This window comes from Saimiri boliviensis, chromosome 14, assembly GCF_048565385.1.
Source record: "Saimiri boliviensis isolate mSaiBol1 chromosome 14, mSaiBol1.pri, whole genome shotgun sequence".
Lineage (NCBI taxonomy): Eukaryota > Metazoa > Chordata > Mammalia > Primates > Cebidae > Saimiri > Saimiri boliviensis.
The window spans coordinates 91,585,489-91,601,852 of NC_133462.1; the positions used below are offsets into that span (position 1 = coordinate 91,585,489).

The 16,364-nt window shown below is 43.7% G+C and overlaps 1 protein-coding gene across 1 annotated transcript in view; it reads left to right on the plus strand.

Annotated features, from left to right (window-relative positions):
• DESI2 (desumoylating isopeptidase 2) overlaps nucleotides 1-14,814 on the plus strand; it is a 64,137-nt gene extending 49,323 nt beyond the window's left edge. The window contains exon 5 of the mRNA XM_039464263.2: nucleotides 11,386-14,814. Coding sequence (XP_039320197.1) covers nucleotides 11,386-11,619 — 234 coding nt within the window. The 3' untranslated portion in view covers nucleotides 11,620-14,814. The remainder of the gene's footprint in view (nucleotides 1-11,385) is intronic.
• Nucleotides 14,815-16,364: the final 1,550 nt, after the last annotated feature.

Genomic DNA, 16,364 nt, shown 5'->3' on the forward strand with positions numbered 1-16,364 from the left:
GGTTGCGGTGAGCCGAGATCGTGCCATTGCACTCCAGCCTGGGTACCAAGAGCGAAACTAAAAAAAAAAAAAAAGTTACTTAGATACCACCCCAGCCCCAAATTGTTTTGAAATAAATCCCAGATTTCCTCTAGAGACAGGGTTTTGCTGTTGCCCAGGCTGGAGTGCATAGTTCACTGCAGCTTGCAACTCAGGCTCAAGTGATCCTTCTGCCTCTGCCTCACAAGTAGCTGGAGCTGCAGGCATATGCCACTACGTACAGCTGATTTTTATATCTTTTGTGAAGGCGGGGTTGCATTGTATTGCCCAGGCTGTTCTGGAACTCGTGGACTCAAGCAATCCTCTTGCCTCAGCCTCCCGAAGTCCTGCGATTACCTGCATGAGCCACCACACCTGGCCTAATTTCAATTATATTTCTTTTTTTTTTTTTTGAGACGGAGTTTCGCTCTTGTTACCCAGGCTGGAGTGCAATGGCGCGATCTCGGCTCACCACAACCTCCACCTCCTGGGTTCAGGCAATTCTCCTGCCTCAGCCTCCTGAGTAGCTGGGATTACAGGCACGCGCCACCATGCCCAGCTAATTTTTGTATTTTTAGTAGAGACGGGGTTTCACCATGTTGACCAGGATGGTCTCGAACTCTTGACCTCGTGATCCACCCGCCTCAGCCTCCCAAAGTGCTGGGATTACAGGCTTGAGCCACCGCGCCCGGCCTCAATTATATTTCACTCTAACTCTAAAAGATATTCTTTTTAATATAACCATAATATGTTATAACTCCTAAACAAATTAACATTTCTTATCCAAATGTACAATGTTCAGATTTCTCCAATTGTCTTAATTTTTTTTTTTTCTTTTTTTTGAGACTTGCTCTGTCGCCAGGTGCCAGGCTGGAGTGCAAAGGCACTCAGGTCACTGCAACCTCCGCCTCCCGGGTTGAAGCAATTCTCCTGCCTCAGCCTCCCGGGTAGCTGGGACTATAGGCACGCGCCACCACACCCAGCTAATTTTTGTATTTTTTTTAGTAGAGACAGGATTTCACCACGTTGGCCAGGATGGTCTTGACCTCATGATCCGCCTGCCTCGGCCTCCCAAAGTACTGGGATTACAGGCGTGAGCCACCGTGCCTGGCCCAGTTGTCTTAATTTTTTAACAGTTAGTTTGAATCAGAATCTAAACAAAGTTCATACAGCTGGTCACCCTGGGTTACATTTCCCCATAGAAAAGGCAGGATAGCTGGGCACCGTGGCTCATGTCTACTAATCCCAGCACTTTGGGATTATAGGCTGAGGTAGGTTGGTCACTTGAGCACACAGTTCGAGACCAGCTTGGGCAACATGGCAAAACCCTATCTCTACAAAAAAATACCAAAATTACCCAGGTGTGGTGATGCGAACCTATAGTCCCAGCTACTCGGGAGACTGAGATGGGAGAATGGCTTGAGCCCAGAAGGCAGAGGTTGCAGTAAACCAAGATGGCACCACTCCACTCCAGCCTAGGTGGACAGGGCAAGATAGATGTTTTTTCCCCCCTTTACTTGTTTTCACAAAACAAGTTGCTTCCTATACAGAAGAGTTAACTATCATCATAGGCCTAAAACTGCTGTCCTTAAAAAGTCCTGCCCACAGGATTGGCCCTAAGCTGGCATCTGGGAACTTGGACTTCTCTAAGGTTCTCACCATTCCTACAACTGATAAGGGTGGCCACCTTTACCTAACCTGTTTGTACAACTAATTTGGTTTATGCTAAAAACCTGCTTTCCCTCTGGGACCCTGGGATTTTGGCAGAGGACACCTGCATAACCAGCCCCAGTAAAAGTCTTGGGCACTAAATCTGCAATAAAGTTCCCTGGTAGATACGTCACGTGTGGTCACATCTCATTGCTAGGGGAATTAAGCATGTACATCCTACCTGACTCTGCTAGAAGATCCTTCAAGCTTGTGCCTGGTTTCCTCCGGACTTTGCCCCATGTCTATTTTCCCTTTGCTGATTTTGTTTTGTATCTTTTTGTTGTTGTCACAGTCATGAGCATGCTATGCCGATTCCTGAGTCCCAGCAAATCACCAAGCCTGGGGGCGGTTATGGAGACCTTTTACTCACAGAAATATAACAAAAAGACTGGCTGGGCAATGGTGGCTCACACCTGTAATCCCAGCACTTTGGGAGGCTGACGCAGCCAGATCACTTGAGGTTAGAAGTTCCAGACCAGCCTAGCCAACATGGTGAAACCCCGTCTCTAATAAAAATATAAAAAATTAGCCTGGTGTGGTGGGTGCACCTATAATTCTAGCTACTCAGGAGGCTGAGGCAGGAGAATTGCTTGAACCTGGAGGCAGAGGTTGCAGTGAGCCAAGATCACATCACTGCAGTCCAGCCTGGGTGACAGAGTGAGACTCTCTCAAAAAAAAAGGACTGAGAAAAGAAAGAATGAAGTGGATGGAGGTATGGAAAACCTTTGGGTGGCTGTTAAGTTATCCATGAAATGAAATAGCAGCTGAGTTGTTGCGTATTTTGAAAGGTAAAAGTTACCTGTTGAATTTGAAATGATAGATTCAACTCCAGGAGAACTGACTCAGTAGATCACCTGGCTACTTTTTGGCCAAGCTGGCTAAAGTGAGGGGGGGAAAAGTGCAGCCCAGGTATTACCTTCAGTTGTTCTCTCCTCCAGGAAGAAAGAAAAAAGGCCCCAAAATTCCCAAAGATGAGCTTTGCTTGGGCCAAAAATGTTAAACATCTATGGTGCTCTTTCCTCACAAGAGCAAAAAAGATTGAATCAGTTCTCAGGGCTGGAGCAAAGTAAAAAAGGGCAGGAGACATACTCCAGTTGTTAGCCTCCTGCACGCCTTCGCCCCCATTCCAATGAGGGTCTCCCCCAGCAACTGTAATATAAAACCTTTTGCTAAATATACTGCAAGGGGTTGAATACATCTGCAGTGAGGAGGGGGCAGTGGGGGGCGGGGAGAAGGCGGTGGTTAATGACCTTGTATTTTGCAGTTATTACACCTATGGATATATGATAGAAATTGATGTAAAACGTTTTATGCTTGTAATGTCACAGGTGCTAGAGGGGTTATCTCAATAGGCAGTATTGCAAAGAAAAAGTAGTAGTGGGACACATGTCCTTGCTTTCTGCAGCTGTAGGATAGACGGAAGTTTAAATCCTTTGTTGAAAGCAAAATATGTCTCACAACTGATGATATTTACTATGATTTTGCCCATTGGAGCTTCTGGAAAAAGGAAGACGTACACTTTTAAAAGTTTTTAAAGCAGTTTTTTAAATTGCAAGTGAGCTCATATAAAATCAGATGTCTGACCCTAGAGGCTGGTGATTCTCTAGCCTGATGTGCGTAAATTTGAGTGTGTCTTAGAAAGCACTTAGGAAAACTTTGGTTTTTGCTTGGCCTTGAAAACATGCTGGCCCTTCAGCATCTCAGCTTTACTGCCGCCAAAGAAAAGTATCTGGCATATTTTGGAATCCTGAATTCATAGATCCTAATTGCTTGGACTTGACACTTGAGCTAAAACTTGACATTATCTGCTGTACACTATTTCAGCCTTAGCACAAACTGTGTTAAACCGAAAAGAGATGCAGGCTCAGGGAACAAGACTTCTACTTGGGGATCAAAGCACATTTAGGATACCCGTCTGTGGGGCCCAACACTATAAAAACATGGATGAGGCTGGGCGCGGTGGCTCAAGCCTGTAATTCCAGCACTTTGGGAGGCCGAGGCGGGTGGATCACAAGGTCGATCCTGGTTAACATGGTGAAACCCCGTCTCTACTAAAAATACAAAAAACTAGCTGGGCGTGGTGGCGCGTGCCTGTAATCCCAGCTACTTAGGAGGCTGAGGCAGGAGAATTGCCTGAACCCAGGAGGCGGAGGTTGTGGTGAGCCGAGATCGCGCCATTGCACTCCAGCCTGGGTAACAAGAGCGAAACTCCGTCTCAAAAAAAAAAAAAAAAAAAAAAAAAAAACCAACATGGATGTTGACAGAACCATGTGGATTATCACAGGTGTCCATGGAAAAGTGCTTCTCTGCTGGGACCCTATGAAGTTGAACTGCTGATCTGTTCTGTATTTCTGGTACAGAGACTGATTGCATTCCTAACTTGTGATTATTGACAAAAGCTACATGTTGAGAGGAAAGCACATCACTAGGACTGTGACCGCTGTGCCTGCCCATCTTACTCTCCACCTCTCCAGGAAGTTTCACTGTGTTTACTTGGGACTTCCTGGATTAGCTGCAGTTTGCAACAGTGGACTTACAGTCTGCCTCTACTCCACTACGTTTCTACTGGTGCACACACCTTAGTAAGGCAGTGTGATTACTAAATGCAACTGTCTCCAGAAATGGAATGATGCTATAGGCCACTTAAGTAAATGAATGATGAGGACAAAAGGGGTGAGTGGCTCTCTAAAACCATTTTGAAATATTTTGAAAATTCAGGATTTAATTCTGACCAGTTCCTAAAATGGCATGTCTTTCTGGTTAAGTTATATAAAAATATTTTCCTGTGATGAAAACTTTTGTCCCTCTTTAATACATCCCTTCCAGACAAAAGGTCTGGCTGAGAGTAGAGGAGAATTTTTTAAATGTGAAGCTATGACTGCTAAATGGAACACACTGATTTTGTACCACCTCCACAAACCCAACCCTGGCACCTAGGGAATCTCAAAGGAGGCAAAGACTGATCTTTGTCTTTCAATACTTTCTCCTCTTCCTAAAGAAAATCTTGGGCCGGGCGCGGTGGCTCAAGCCTGTAATCCCAGCACTTTGGGAGGCCGAGGCGGGTGGATCACGAGGTCGAGAGATCGAGACCATCCTGGTCAACATGGTGAAACCCCGTCTCTACTAAAAATACAAAAAAAATTAGCTGGGCATGGTGGCATGTGCCTGTAATCCCAGCTACTCAGGAGGCTGAGGCAGGAGAATTGCCTGAACCCAGGAGGCGGAGGTTGCGGTGAGCCGAGATCGCGCCACTGCACTCCAGCCTGGGTAACAAGAGCGAAACTCCGTCTCAAAAAAAAAAAAAAAAAAAAAAAAAAATCTTCATATGCTACATTTTTAAGATGCTGCAAGCACTTTGAATTCAAACAGGCTGCTGAGCCTGTGCTCATACCTGTGAGAGCAGGGAGCGGCCTCAGCTCCTGCACTTCCCACACACAACGCCTACAGATGCCATCCACAGTCATGAGCCTGACAACCTGATGTCATGGACCAACATGGAGCTAGCTGACTGTATTCAGGTAGTCCCACTGAAACAAAGACTCAAAGTAATTTTTCAGGCTGGAGTGGAAACCTGTTTTCCTCTAAACTTTACCCATATACTTTTTCCCTTGCTAATTTTGTTTTCATATCCTTTCACTGTGATAAGTCATACTTGTGAATACAACTATATTCTAAGTCCTATGAGTCCTCTAACATCATCAATTTGGGAGGTTGAAAACCTGGGTCTTGGGGATCCCTGACACAGTTACCTAGTATTCACCAAGTGGGTTTTTTTTTCTCCCCACAAAATATTTTTTTTTTTGAAAATGTAGCATCATGAATTTCTCCTCCCCAGATTTAAAGGTATTTTATATGTTTCCGATCAGTGTAATGACTGTTCTGGCCCATTGTTGATGCGTGGGAGCCTCTTCAGATTGGCTCCTAAGTCTTTTGATTTGTCCCTTTTGTTTCTGGAAGGACAAGATATTCCAGGCTCATCTGTGTATTTTCTACCTCAGAACTGTTTCCTTCTGCTAGCAGATATTGAGAAACTTTAATCTGGGCTTTAAGGCTGCTCACCGCTACTGAATTGAGGATTGTTTCAAGCTTGGTTTTTTTGTTTTCCCAGTAGACAAAACTAGGACTTTTTTACAGGTTCATAACTACTACAGATTTGGGCTACAGGGTTTTTATTTAACCTCATCAATTATATATCTACATTTTGTGTATCCCAGGTCAAAAATCTAAGTTCTATGCAATGAGAAACATAATTGCTCATTTGTTTTACTTCTCTATACCTAAAACAGCTGTAGAATAATAGTGTTACCATAACCACCACCACCATGAGTACTAGAAAGTTAAAGTTTTTTTGTAGTTCTTTCATCTTTAGATTGTAACTTAATAGATACAGTTAAATTCATGTGTTTTACAGTTAATTGGAGTTTATTTCTGTGGGGTTATGATATTTAGCTGAGGAGATTTCCAAGCACAGTATAGAAGGTACAGCCTGCTTTCTTCTTGTTGCTTACAGTAAAATGTGAGAACAATAAATTGAGGGGAGAACTATTAAAGCACAAAAAGGAATCAACATTTAATATTAAGGAAATGTTTCAGCCTATCCAGATTGCAAAAGATGCTGAAATTGGGAGCTTCACTATTAGGAAGGGATGCTACAGAGAGAAAGCCATGGGTAGGACTAGGCCTCCTCTTTTTTTTCTCTTTAACTGCTGTAGAAATTAAATATGTGATTTGTGGATCCTCTCAGCCATCTCAACAGAAACCAAGACTTGAGATGGGATTACTTAGGAAAGACCCGTGGAGGAACATCTTTTCTAATGGATTCAATCCCATGACATATGCAAGAGAGCCACAGTGGTTTCTTCTTCTTCTTCCACGAGAACCACAATGTTTTGAGAATTCTCTGTTAGCAGAAACACTGCCAGCTTGGAAAGGGGACAACATTAAAGAAGGCACTTGGACTGTCTAAATTCTGTAGGCAGTTAATAGGCTGGAGAAAAAGGATAACTCAAAGGATAGAATCTCCAGAGGGCAGAGCCAAGGGCCATGGAAGATTATTCCCCGGCCTTGAAATTGGATTCCTCGAAGGTGGATTCCAAAATTGCTTGGGACTAGTAACTCCTTTTTTCCTTCCATTTTCTCCCTTTTGGAATGGGAATGTCTGTAATTTTATTCTCTTCCTGTTACACTATTATATTTCAAGAGCATCCTGTATACACTTTTCTCCACTTTGCTATTTTCACTAATAGTATATCCTGGAGTGCATTCTGTAGCGGTATGTAGAAATAGTCCTCACTCCTTTTATTAGCTGAATAGTCTTCCTTGTGTGGATGTACCATAATTTATTCAGCCTATTAATAGCACTTAGTTACTTTTAGTCTTTTGCTATTACAAAAAGTGTTGTAATAAATAACCCTGTACATACATCTTTTTATTTTTGCCACTGTATCTGTATGCTTGATTTTCTAGAAGAGGTATTGCTGGATTGGAGCTTAAATGCAAAATCCATTTTGCTATATAAACCAAATACCATTTGATCACTAGCCACTGTAAAAAATACATTTTACATTGTAACCCAGTTTATACACACACACAGGCAAGTAACTAAGACATGTCATAGTTACCTCACTACCTGCAATCTATTTTATTTTAAAAATTCAGGTAGCAGGCCGGGCATAGTGGCTCACACCTGTAATCCAAGCACTTTGGAGGCCAAGGCAGACAGATCACCTGAGGTCGGGAGTTCAAGACCAGCCTGACCAACATGGTGAAACCCCGTCTTTAAAAAAAAAAAATTAAAATTTAAAAAATTCAGGTAGCAGTGCTAAATGATCTACTAATGGGTCATGACTCAAAGTTTTAAAAACATTGGCTTGGCCAGGCATGGTGGTTCCCACCTGTAATCCCAGCAGTTTGGGAAGCTGAGGCAGGCGGATCACCTGAGGTCAGGAGTTCAAGACCAGTCTGGCCAACATGCCAACCAGTTAACCCCATCTCTACTAAAAATACAAAAATTAGCTGGGTGTGGTGGTGCGTGCCTGTGATCTCAGCTACCTGGGAGAGGCTGAGGCAGGAGACTCACTTGAACCTGGGAGGCAGCGGTTGCAGTGAGCCCAGATTGCGCCACCATACTCCAGACTGGATAACAGACTGAGACTCTGTCTCAAAAGTAAATAGCCAGGTGTGGTGGCTCACGCCTGTAATCCCAGCACTTTTGGAGGCCGAGGTGGGTGGATCACGAGGTCAGGAGTTCAAGACCAGCCTGGCCAAGATGTTGGAACCCTGTCTCTACTAAAAATACAAAAATTAGCAGGGTGTGGTGGCACGCACCTGTAATCCCATCTACTTCGGAGGCTGAGGCAAGGGAATCACTTGAACCTGGGAGGCGGAGGTTGCAATGAGCCTAGATTGCACCATCGCACTCCAGCCTGGGTGACAGAGTGAGACTCTGTCTCAAAAAAAAAAAAAAAAAAAAGGTAAATAAATAAAATTGGGCTTGACCAAGGACTGGTACACTTTTATTTGAAAGAGCCAGATAATAAATATTTTAGGCTTGTGAATTACTCATAGTCCCAACTCTGCCTCTGCCATTGTAGCTCAGGGGCCATAGAAAATGCATAAACAAATAGACACAGCTATGTTTCAGTAAAACTTCTACAAAACCAGGTGGCTATAAATAGAACTCTGTTTGGCCGGACGCAGTGGCTCATGCCTGTAATCCCAGCACTTTGGGAGGCCGAGGCGGGTGGATCACGAGGTCAAGAGATCGAGACCATCCCGGTCAACATGGTGAAACCCCGTCTCTACTAAAAATACAAAAATTAGCTGGGCATGGTGGCGCGTGCCTGTAATCCCAGCTACTCGGGAGGCTGAGGCAGGAGAATTGCCTGAACCCAGGAGGCGGAGGTTGGAGTGAGCCGAGATCGCGCCATTGCACTCCAGCCTGGGTCGCAAGAGCGAAACTCCATCTCAAAAAAAAAAGAAGTCTGTTTTAGGCTAATCAAGCCACACCCTTAGCTATTGGAATGCAGTCAGTCCCACTTGTATCACATGGATATATGGAGGAGAGTAGATCACTGAATGAAATGAGGACTTGGAAAGGAGAATGAGGGAAATGGCTGTTGAACAGGCAACAGTGGCTGTCACATTAACCTGAATATTCTAAAGTCACAACTTATTAACCTCTAAATATGAAGATATCTCTAAATAGGTCTCAGGTATAAAATATAATATTGTTTGCCAGTGCCTTTTTTTTTTTTTGAGACGGAGTCTTGCTCTGTCACCCAGGCTGGAGTATAGTGGCGTGATCTTTGTTCACTGCAACCTCTGCCTGCTGGGTTCCAGCCTTTCTCCTGCCTCAGCTTCCTGAGTAGCTGTGATTACAGGTGTGTGCCACCACCCACCACACCTGGCTAATTTTTGTATTTTTGGTAGAGACTGGGTTTCACTATGTTGGCCAGGCTGGTCTTGAACTCCCAACCTCAAGTGATCCACCCACCTCGGCCTCCCAAAGTGCTGGGATTACAAGCGTGAGCCACCATGCCCAGCCTGTTTGCCAGCATTTTTATGAGTAGACAGATGAGAATGGTATCGTACAAAGTCATTGCTCAGCCCAGCTGTCTCCCAGATCTAGTTGATAGACATTTTTTTTTTTTTTTTTGAGACGGAGTCTTGCTCTGTCTCCAGGCTACAGGGCAGTGGCCCCATCTCGGCTCACTGCAACCTCCACCTCCCGGGTTCAAGTGATTTTTCTGCCTCAGCCTCCCGAGTAGTTGGGACTATAGGTGTGTGCCACCACTCCCGTATAATTTTTGTATTTTCAGTAGAGACGGGGTTTTGCCATATTGGCCAGGCTGGTCACAAACTCCTGACCTTGTGATCCACCCACATCAGCCTCCCAAAGTGCTGGGATTACAGGCATGAGCCACCGTGCCCAGCCGATGTACACGTTCCTTTTTGTTTTTGTTGTGAAATCTCACTCTGTTACCCAGACTGTAGTGCAGTAACACAGTCTTGACTCTCTGCAGCTTCAGCCTCCTGGACCCAAGCAATCCCCCTGCCTTAGCCTCCCAAGTAGCTGAAACTACAGGTGCGCGTACTCACCCACACCCACGCCCACACACACACAGCATGAGCCACCGTGTACGCCCAGGTACTGTGATAAGTGCTTGGTAATTAAAAGTGTAGTACGGGTTACCTTCCCTCAAGTGAGACCAACTCACTTTCTGTATAGTTGAGACAAAGTCATACTATTTAAAATAAATGTAACTATTTTAGGGAGAAAAGGTATATGTTATATAATGATAGGTGGCAGCTTATTAACATTTAGCGAATTTTTAGATACAGGGTACTTTGAAACCTCTTTGCAACGTTACCTAAGATACGCACATATCTAAGATGGTACTTTGAGATCACATGATCATAATCTTTGGTACTACTGGAGTGAGAAACAACAGAGTTGCAGTGGGGCAGGCACTAAGCCCAGTCCATTGTCTGCACAAGAGAAAGGATAATAAGGAATAAAGTTCGAGTCATAAAAGACCCAGTTCTTACTATTTGAAATAAGAGCAGGGAGAAGGGCTCAAGAGTCCTAAGGACGGTACAAGGATGGGAAGTGGGCGAATAGAAGCAGCAGATCACCAGCTGGGAGGGTTTCCTCCTGGCACCCGTTTCTCCCCCTGCTAGTGTCTCAGACTGAAGCTTGGCCAGGCTTCCATGCCTTGTCTGACTGCAGGCCTGCTTCTACAGAGGAGTCACAGAGCCAGGTCTTCATTTGGGAAAACACTTTTTGTTTTGTTCTGTGAGACAGAGTCTCACTCTGTTGCCCAAGCTGGAGTGCAGTGGCAGGATCTTGGCTCACTGCAACCCCTGCCTCCCAGGTTCAAGCGATTCTCCTGCCTCAGCCTCCCAAGTAGCTGGGACTACAGGTGTGTGCCACTACACCTGGCTAATTTTTTGTATTTTTAGAAGAAATGGGGTTTCACCATATTGGCCAGGCGGGTAACCCTGACCTCGTGATCCACCCACCTCAGCCTCCCAAAGTGCTGGGATTACAGGCATGAGCCACAGCGCCCGGCCTACACTTTTTTTTCCCCTCTGAGACAGTCCATCACCCAGGCTGTTTTTTCTTCAACCAGGATGAGCTCCTTGAAACAAGTGGGTCAGGAAGAGAAGTAAAGGGGTAAAATGTAGACCAGGAAAAATGGAATGATAGACACTGGAGTAAAGCAGAAAAGTATCTGTGAGAAAGGAGAATTCACAAATAGGAAAATATCCAAGATTGACTCTAATTTCCTGGGGCTTCTATTACTCTAATAATGTATTAACAAGTGTCTTCTATGTATTCAAAGTACTTTTCAGGGTGTCTCATAGCAGTTGCAGAAATCAAAGAAAGAAGCCAAGTGGAATTAGCTTGATTTCACAGTTACCAAAAGTAAGCAACTTGACAAGATTCTTTAGAAAGTAAAGAATGGAGCCAACAGTAGGGACCCCGGGTCCTGAGAAAAGAGCTGCTTATCGAAAGCCTGGAGTGGCGCTGCCGAACGCTGGTCTGCCATGGCCTGTCTGTGCAGCCACCTCCCTCCTCCCACCCTCCACTCCTCAGTGGACCAGATAACCTTCACCTCTCTTGCCTAATACAGAACTCTTTCTCCTCTGTAGATTCTTTGTGGGAAAGAGATTCCTCGCTGGATCAATCGACTTGCCTACTTCAGCTCCTGTATTCCCTTTCTACAGAGTTGCCTCCCAAAGGAGTGGCTCACGCCCGCAGCCCTGCAGTCTAGTGTCAGCCAAGAGCTCCAGGATGAACTGGAGGAAGCAGAGGATGCTGCCGCATCTGCTTCCATGGCGAGCACTGCAGCCGGCTCCAGACCCGGGCGCCACACTAAACTATAAACGTCTCCAAAATCACACATTCAGAACTGTCTCTGGCAGTTGAGTATCACTAGAGAAAAGTAAACAGAGTAAGCATCCTTTGGATATTTTGTATGCAAAGATGGCTCTCCCCCAAATCCCAGTTTTTCAGCTCAGGATTATATTTATAATCAAAAAAAAAAAAAAAAAAAAAAAAAAAATCACTTGGCGCAGAAGGGAGAACTTTGTAAGAAGCTGCCCTCTGTTTTTTTTACCCACGTGTAAATCTGGATTTACTTCTGTTTTATACAAGCTCTGTTAAGTTATGTTTACAGGATTTTGTATCGCTGTTTACAAATCTTGTGTGGACTCCTGCCACCATGAAAGAAGAGAATCTTCATGTCTTCAAAAATTAGGCAGGTAATCTTTGTATACTTCTGACAATTGCCAGATCTGTGGCATAACTAATAGGCACACAAAAAGGTACTTAAACAGTTATAGTCACCATCACCTGCTTAAGAATGATCTTTTCCATTTGTGTTTATTTGGTTCAAGTTGGCACCAGGATGCGGAGAACCAGACTGGCCTGAGGTGAAGGAGCACACAGCCCTGAGGGCTTGGAACCCTGGGTCCGGTCCTCCTCACTCCCCCTTCCACTGAGTAGCATTATCTCCCAAGGTGCCCATGGTGTATCCGTCCACGTAGGCAGGGTGGTATGTTCTACGTCTCTCTGACTTTGATACCATCTTTCCATAGTTGTTTCTTGTTAAAGATATTCTTAGTAGTAACTGACAAGTGTTTTGCACATGCATTGGGGGAGGGGTTCATTTTTATTTTAATACACATTTCTTTCCTCCTTGCACAGGATTTTGATGGTGTAGGAATATCCTAAGTGGTAGCCTTCCGAGTAGCAGTATGAGTTGATATTCAACTGCTTTTAACTATTCGGGCTACCTTTTATACTAGACCTTGAAAACTAGAATCTAAAGTCTACCCCAAAAAGGTAATGCTTTGATATTTTATACTCTTTATGCATCACATCAGAAAGAGTACGTTGGAGTTTGTCATGGGAGTCATTTTACGTCGTAATAGAATGCCTAGTCTCATTGACCAATTGTTGAAAAATCATATTTGTGTGTCTTAAGATTCATATTTTTATCTTCTCTCAAATGTATGTCTCTTACGTAACATACTCTAAGAATGAAATCGTCGCCACAGATAAATCCTTGTTAGCAAGGAATCTGTCTGCTCAAGTCTACTCCTAGTTTGACCCTTGGATGTAAGAACCAAGTCATTACATGTCAAATTCAATTTTTCTGCCTTAATAATGAATGTCCTCCATAAAATATTGGATGTAGTATAAAATTATCCAAGGCAGTGACTTCAGCTTTATATATATATATATATATAATATATAGTTAGTTTTAAAGTTACTGACATTTATTTAAACTTTTAGATGGGACCGTTTGCTATTTCTCTGTGTGAGGATACATACCTTTCATTAAACTATATTTTTAACTTTTCCATAAGCTGATTTTGATTCATTTTATCAACTTAAGCACACCCTGTTCATAGGGAAAATAAACCTTGGGTTATAAGCATTGGCCTGAGGACAGTGAAGCCACTTAACCTAATTTATGCTTTGACTGTTCTGTTTCCAGAGAGGAAAGCCTTTACAAATTACTCTCAGTTCTTTAGGGGGCAGAGCACTTGTTTCAAGAGGTATGACAGAAGAAAGGAATATATCAACTTGATGAGACGTTGACTTGGTTCAGGTCTAAAAATAAGATATGGGGCGAAACACTAAGGCTCTAGCGGTGACCTGTTCACTGAGGAGTCCTGTCACCAAAACCCAGGTTAGTACAAAGCCTTTGATACAGTTTGCTTGTAATATTTTTAATAATGTGGGGAGTACAGTTTTTCTAATTCATTCGAGTATATATGATTTAAACCCAGGCTACTGACACAGAGAGTAGCCATTAGTTAGACACTTCTTGGTGAATATCAGGAACATCCCATCTGTGCTTGACCAGAATCCAGCAAACCAGCACACAGTGATTTAATTGTTGTTTTGTTGTATTTACTTTTCATCTGCAGCATTTGGAGTTTAAAAGTAATGTAAAGGGTTCTAGTAAAAATAGTGTCCTAAGGCCAATTACCATACTAACAATCAGCAGATAAAATTCTGGATATGAGATTCCTTATAATCTAATTATACCTGAGGTTGAGAAATATCTTCCTTTAGAAAATCTCATTCAAGTCAGGTTCTTTTCTACAGTTCAAAATTGAAAATGGATTTAATTAGCTAGCATTTAGCCAGCTTTTTCTTGTCCTTGGAGAAAAAGAATCATTCTCAACCTGATCTGTTAAGAAAAACCCTGTATGAACAATCTGGTCATTGATGTACATATGATATGGAGTCTCATCGTTATAACCAGGTGAAACTTACTTCTCATGGTGGGTTGGACAGTAATACATGTGAGCGGGTCAGAAGCTTCTGGTTTCCACTGTTTGTTTTAAATAGCCTTGGGGTTTTTTAACCCCTACAAGGGGAGCATCAGCTTTGGAAAGTGTGACTTTGTAGGAGTGTAGAAGGCAGTGGTGTATGATCTTAGCCTCTTCTTGATGCCTGAACTCCAGCCAGCTGTTGCTCTGACCCACAGCAATAGAGCAAGTTACCCATCACCAGCATTTGTACAGAGCAGGGAATTCTGGTTTTAGTCCATTGGTAGCACTGAGTGTATGAGGAGATTCAGCACCACAGACAGCTGCAGGACTCCACATCCATCACAAAACGGGTAGAAACACATCCACTGTTTCAGGCTTCTAATCTGTGTGTCTCCTTATGACTCCATTTCTGTAAGATATTCTGTAACGTTGTTATATGCTGTATTTTCTTTAAAAGATTTGGAATTTTGTTCGGCAAGCTGGCCATCCAGCCATTGTATCTCCTGTTCTTCAGTATGGTTTTAGAGCACAGCTCAGTTAGGAGGTTTTCATTGTCTACTCTTCCAATACACGTACATCTTTACTGTTTGAAAGGTGTTAACAGCTGTCAAAGAATCTTCATGGACCTGAAGATAATTTCTTGTGAAGTTGAATGCAAGTGTACTGTCATTCATAGTGTTTATATGAAAATACCAGGAATCTTCACTTTTGCTACCTTGATATAGCATTGGGCTATCATGTTACAACATTGAAATACATTGATTTATTAAAAAATACTTTTATACGAAATGTTTTGTCATGCTTTCCGACTTTCAGATTACAACTGTCGTGTATTTGTGTTGGGCAGGGTGGGACGGTGTATTTTTTTTTTTCTTTGTTTTCTTTGGGAGGGTGTATTTTTAAAACCCAAGGATCCCACCTGCTCGGCAGGAACATGATGGCCAGCCCCTCTCCATCCTGTCTTCCTCTCATACTCACACGTACATTTATTCACCTGCATTTGTCTTGTGCTCAGATCTGTGGGCCAGGGCCTTAGCTGTCAAAGAGCATAGCCAGACCTGGTTTCTGGGGAATGGAGGCAGCGTGGGACAAGCTAGAACAGACTCTTCCCCAGGAGGGCAGGGGACAGACCTGCAGAGGAACAGCCCCAACACATGCACACACTCTTGTCTTGAAGCAGCAAGCAAGCAGGAGCCGGAGTGAATGAGCTCCTCAGTTCCCGTGGACCTGCTCTTCTGCTTGACCCTCCAACCTGCCCGTTCCCCTTCCTCCTCCCCTGGCCACTTTGCACACTATGGAGCAATATTTTCCTCCACTAATTTAAAAATTGTAGTGAGCCAAGATTGCGCCACTGTACTCCAGCCTGGCGACACAGCAAGACTCTGTCTAAAAAAACAAAAAAAATTCTCTTGAATTAACTATTAAAATGAATACCAGCCTTTGTGGCCTTCCACTCTGCTAAGCAAGAATGATCTACAACTTACTTGTTCTGGTCTCAAGAACGAGAAGCAAAAGAGAACTCTTCTCCCAGGCTAGCAACAGGTTCCTAACGGACCATAATAAGGAGGTTGCAAATTCAAATCTGGTAAAGCAACTTTGGGATCTTGCTTGGAGAAAGAATGCCAGGTATCTGGAGGACAAGGGTCTTTTGTTGTATATTTTTCATTACCTGCTCCCGACATTCTAATCTCCCAGATACCGAGCCTGTTCTATAATAACTGCAGAAGTCAGTGCTAACAAAAATCAACAGCTAGCTTCTCGCTACACTTTTCCAAGAAATTAGTGGCAGACAGCTACTTCCTTCCTTATGGATTCAAAACTCAGAATTGCTGAGGCCTCTCATACGTGTCCCTTGGTCACTTCCTTCCTGTCAAGGCCAAGAGGGGAACTAAGGAAGGGCCCCCTCTCGACATGCTCAGGGAGGCATTCATTTGCTGAGAGCAGCTGAGCCCATTTGTATTCTGCAGTCCCACCCTGATCTGGGAAGGTGTCATGGTCCCAATAGAGAATGAAGCAGTCCCATGCTGGTGAGGACTTGAGTAGAACCCTCCTTTTTTTTTTTTTTTTTTTTTTTTTTTTTTTTTTTTGAGATGGAGTTTCGCTCTTGTTACCCAGGCTGGAGTGCAATGGCGCGATCTCGGCTCACCTCAACCTCCGCCTCCTGGGTTCAGGCGATTCTCCTGCCTCAGCCTCCTGAGTAGCTGGGATTACAGGCACGCGCCACCATGCCCAGCTAATTTTTTGTATTTTTAGTAGAGACGGGGTTTCACCATGTTGACCAGGTTGGTCTTGATCTCTTGACCTTGTGATCCACCCGCCTCGGCCTCCCAAAGTGCTGG